This window comes from Acyrthosiphon pisum, chromosome A2 (genome assembly GCF_005508785.2).
Source record: "Acyrthosiphon pisum isolate AL4f chromosome A2, pea_aphid_22Mar2018_4r6ur, whole genome shotgun sequence".
NCBI classification, from domain to species: Eukaryota; Metazoa; Arthropoda; class Insecta; order Hemiptera; family Aphididae; genus Acyrthosiphon; species Acyrthosiphon pisum.
Genome location: NC_042495.1, coordinates 35,050,899 through 35,055,775, shown reverse-complemented (window position 1 = coordinate 35,055,775; position 4,877 = coordinate 35,050,899). Strand labels below are relative to the sequence as shown.

At 28.1% G+C, this 4,877-nt stretch overlaps 1 protein-coding gene across 3 annotated transcripts in view; it reads left to right on the top strand.

The window, feature by feature from the left end:
- Positions 1-331: 331 nt before the first annotated feature.
- Positions 332-4,877, top strand: part of LOC100159279 (alpha-actinin, sarcomeric) — a 38,781-nt gene continuing 34,235 nt past the window's right edge. For all 3 annotated transcript variants that reach the window (XM_001950723.4, XM_001950698.4, XM_016801559.2), the window contains exon 1: positions 332-881. In XM_001950723.4, coding sequence (XP_001950758.2) covers positions 762-881 — 120 coding nt within the window. In that variant the 5' untranslated portion in view covers positions 332-761. The remainder of the gene's footprint in view (positions 882-4,877) is intronic.

The following is a 4,877-nucleotide window of genomic DNA, read 5'->3' as shown; positions in this document are numbered from 1 at the left end:
AATTATACGGAGTATATACTGACGACTTTACCGAGTACTGAGTAGTACTTACTATAGACTATTTACTATTATAATTTATAGTTCTATAATGCTTATTCAGTAGGTAATGATTTACTTTTACATAACATTATTATTTTAGGTAGGTAGTGTCGTCGTAGCCTATGGGTTATGGCCTACGGAGGGTGGAGGCACTTACGAATTACGATTGTACATAAGAAAGAAACCCGTCACCCGGCGCGTGGTCACACTGCGGTCGTTGGTTTTTTCGTCGTCGTCGGTGGGAGCGAAACCGTGGCGCACGTCCAGCTGTCACGGAGTGGGAGTCGGTTACGGGATGATCGCGGGACGGGCGCAGGGGACGAACGAGAACGCATCTGCGGCGCGTCAACAAAACAACACGGTCCGCTTCGATGTATATACGCGTAACCGGCGGTCATTAGTGCGCTTTTTTTTATCGTTTTAACTTATATATATTTTTTATATATCATATATGTATATGTATATATAAAAGTAATAATATACGCACGCAAAAGTATAAATATATATATATATATAGCCAGTGTTTTAACTTTTAAATACCGATCTACTGTCGCAAAGAATCATAAATTTTTTTTTCATTTTTAAATAATTCAGTACATTTTTCTATGGTGCACCGTCCGGCAGTTATAGTACCGTCGAGATAATACTTTGAAAATTAAACTTCTAACTTATTCGTCGACGACCGTCGCGAAGGTATAAAACATCCGCAGTGTTGTTCCCAAATGATCACCATGAACAGCCATTCGAACGACATCGACTACAGTAACGGGTACATGGAACCGGAAGAGGAATGGGAACGGGAAGGGCTGTTGGACCCAGCTTGGGAAAAACAACAGAAAAAGGTAAATGTTTGGGATTTTCAAGATCCAACTTTGAATAGAGTGCTATAAATTATAAGTAGTGTTAACTGTTAGATCAATGAGTTGTTTACTTGACCGCTCTCAAATAATTCGCTGTTGTCGCGAAATGCGTATATGATCGGCCACAGTAATTTGTCTCGTAAATCGTATTTAAAAAAAAAAATTAGTTCCCAGTTTCAAACGTGCAAAAGGTAGGTAGATAAGTGATAACTCCATTCTCCAGTGCTCGGGAATTTTCCCATTATCAAAACAAACTTGTGATTTAATTTTAATACGTACTAAAGTTTGCACAGTGATAACAATATCTGGTTTCTATGGCTTAAGAATTTCAACAGCTCAAGTTACATATATGACCTCTATATTATATTTAATTTTAATTGTATCAATACATTTTGCTAGTAGGTGTACCTACTTGTTGAGTTATTAATTATTGAGTATTAAAAAAAAAATATGCACATTCATAGGAACAACAGAGCATAAATAAATTTTTTTTGGTTATTCACCATTTAGGCAGAATTTAAGAGGCTTGTAATAGAGCCCCTCAATTTTCAAATATTATCTCATCGGGTACCTATGTAAATTAATTATTTTGGATTAATTTGCCTGCTTGCAGATATTTTTTTATAATTCAATATTGTTTATAATGCATTCCAAATGACTTAAAATAAATTATGATAGTCAATGTAACCAAATTAATTGTATTTTAGGTATTACCTTTATTTTATATTTGTTTGAAATTTGTGATACATATATAAAATAATCTTAATGTTATAAGAGAAGTATGGGGAAAACTCCCTATAGCTAACCTTGATGTTACAAGTTACAAGTTATTTTATTTAACTAGATATTGAAAACAAAATTGTATTAGATATTTGATTTTACCTGTACGTTTGCTAATTTTAAATTTCTATATCATGTTAATAACTTACCTAAAACTATTCGGTCTGGTATCTATATTTGTTTAATTTCAAAAATGAGTTAGGTAGGTTCCTATTATAAATTGTAATTTATTTATGAAATATTAAATTTACTTACATATTGACTTGATATGAACTAAAATAGCTCTACCTAAGCTCTATACCTACTCTATAATAATATAACAATGTTCTTGTAAGTTGAAGTATTTTCAAAATTATTTTTATTGGTAGGTACCTACTTGTAATTTGTTATTGTAGACTTGGCTCACAAAAGTTCTAATCCTACACACCACCTATATTTAGTTTTGAAATGTTGGCAGCTTTTCCAGAATCAAATAGACCTAAAGTCTCTTCTAAAGTTGACCGTTTTAAATTATTATAACATTTATAACCAATATTTCTTTACTAATCGTTAAACAATGATAATTTAATTCATGTTAACAACTTTTAGTAGGTAATTTATTGGTAATTTATGTTATTGATGTTATATCCTTTACTTTAATTGAAAGTAAGGATCTCTACATAATATATTATTATTTTTTTTTAATGATTCCTATTTATGCAATTTTTATTTTTATTTTTTTTAGGACGAGCTAAATGATATTAGTTAGATAATATGTAATACTAATTAGCAATAGGTTTTTGTTTTCAATTAGGTAGATAAACTAGATAGTTTTTTTTATGTTAAAAAGTATTTTACTGTAAAGAATATTATTTCTTGATATTTTAATCACCTACATACTTTTAAGAAAATAAATTCTAGAATAGACATTAGTAAATTACTAAATGTGAATTATTGTATAGAAAATTAACTATTTTAATCACTAACCCGCAAAAAAATAGTTTATTAAACATTTTAACTATTACATTTTGGTGGATATTCAAATTTGGATTATTTAATAGTTTGATTCCAAACTGAAATATAATTATTTTTATTTTATTTAATTTTTTGTTTAAGATCCTATATTAGTGTCTCTGTGTACCTACTATGTAGTCTAGTTTAACTGATTGAATATAGTGCCAACTGAACCGTGACCGATCTCCTAAGGTTTTTTCATGCGTGAAAATCGAGGCCACTACAACGGTCAGTCCAATCTTCACGGTGCTAACCTCTAATATTTTTTCTCTACTAAGGATATATCATACTATATTTTATTCCCTGTGTTTATTGTATACATATACATAAATCTATTCATTGTCAAATTATACAGTATACATAATAATATGATGTATGTGATGAATCAGAACACTAGGTCAATTCATTCATATCCTATTCATAATAAATAATAATATGTAGTTTTAGTTTTTCAGCTGGGTCAACTTATTAATGTAATATTAAATATTAATAGGTAGTGTTGAAGATGCGCTTAGTTGTTAGAGCAATTATCCTAATGAGTTAAAAGGTTATCTGAGATGTAGGTAGTAAATAAATTAACTGTTTTAGATTATGCAGTATTCTTTTTAATTTTTCTCGTATATTAATTATGAACATATAATTTATTTGACCTTTGACATTTATGCTGATTGAAGATTTAAGAAGTTTATCTTATTTATTCAATAAGGTAGTCGTTTAAAAATATATCTCGAAATATATAGACAATTGACCTAGTACAATATATATATATTTTTTTTAAAAGATTGATACCTATTTATTTAAATGTTTATAGATTATAGTAAGACAGTAAGAACATGTTAATATTTTTTAGTGTAAAGATAATTAATGACGTTTAGTACCTACTATCATACAAATTATTTTTTGCATCTTTATTTAAAAATAAATTGTGTTTTACCAAGAAACAAGTCCGACCAAGTATATTTTTCATTAGTTATTAAATAATGAAATTACACTATTATATTGGTAATTGATAATTTATATTGATTTAGTAATCTGTTGTGTAAACTTTGAGCTTTAAAAATGGGATAGATATATTTCTTTCACGTATTATTCTTAAATCTATAAATTTCTAATTTCTAGTTACTGATTAGTGATAAGTAATAATTGATAAATTATTGCAAGAATTTATAGATTTTATCGTGTATTTATATTACATGACATTGTATAGACTATTATGGAGGTTGTACTAAACGATTAGTCGGATAATCATCCGGGTATATCATCAGTCAAAAGGTACTTATTTCAGCGGTTTTCAACTTTTTTATATCCCAGTACACATCTTGCTAAGTTTTGAAAATACCACTTCAAAGAAAAGCTTTTTAATCGAGTTATAAGTAAATTAAACTATACTTCACTATATAACTGTGTACAATGTAACACAGTAATTCTTATTATAGTAGTATGTCGATCGTCGATATCTCGTTTTTTTCATAATCCGAACTAAATGGAAATCCCTTTGAAATAATTACCATTATAATGAAACTCGATGTTTCGTACTTTTTTCTTTTGCTCTTGACATTACTAGAGTTTTTTGGATCAATATTAATTCTAAATTTTTTTCTTGATTATTTTCTTTTTGTATTACGTACCACCCGTGAGCTTTTCGTGTACGCTGTACCACTGATTAAGAATCACTGACCTATATGATTTTCATAGGAGTGTTCTGTTTATCAGGTTTTAACATAATTATAATATTATTACCTACTATAGAGTCCTAAAGGGGCCTTTACACTACATTGCGTGTTAGAGTTTAAATAAATTCAATGAGTAGGTGTTGCTTCTGTTAACTATTAGTTGTTGTGCTACAAAAAATCAAATCAAAAAAGCTATTTTGAACCTAATTTAAGATCTTTATGTTCATTGATTTATTAGGTATTTACTAAGTATAGTAGTTGTATTGTGATAAGGTTATTAATAATTCTTCTAATATAATGTATCATATACAGGGTGATTTTTTTATCATTGAACACTCATTATTTCAAAAAATGTAAACTTTTTTGAAAATATTTTTTTACATAGTTTCAAGTTGCTTGTAAAACAATGTTTTTCTTAAAAAATGATATTTTTAAATATTATTTATCCTTATAATTTTTAAGTTTTTACTTTTTTGAGTGACAACATTGGTATTTAATTTTATATTCTAAAGCAAAATATTTTTCTTAGTAT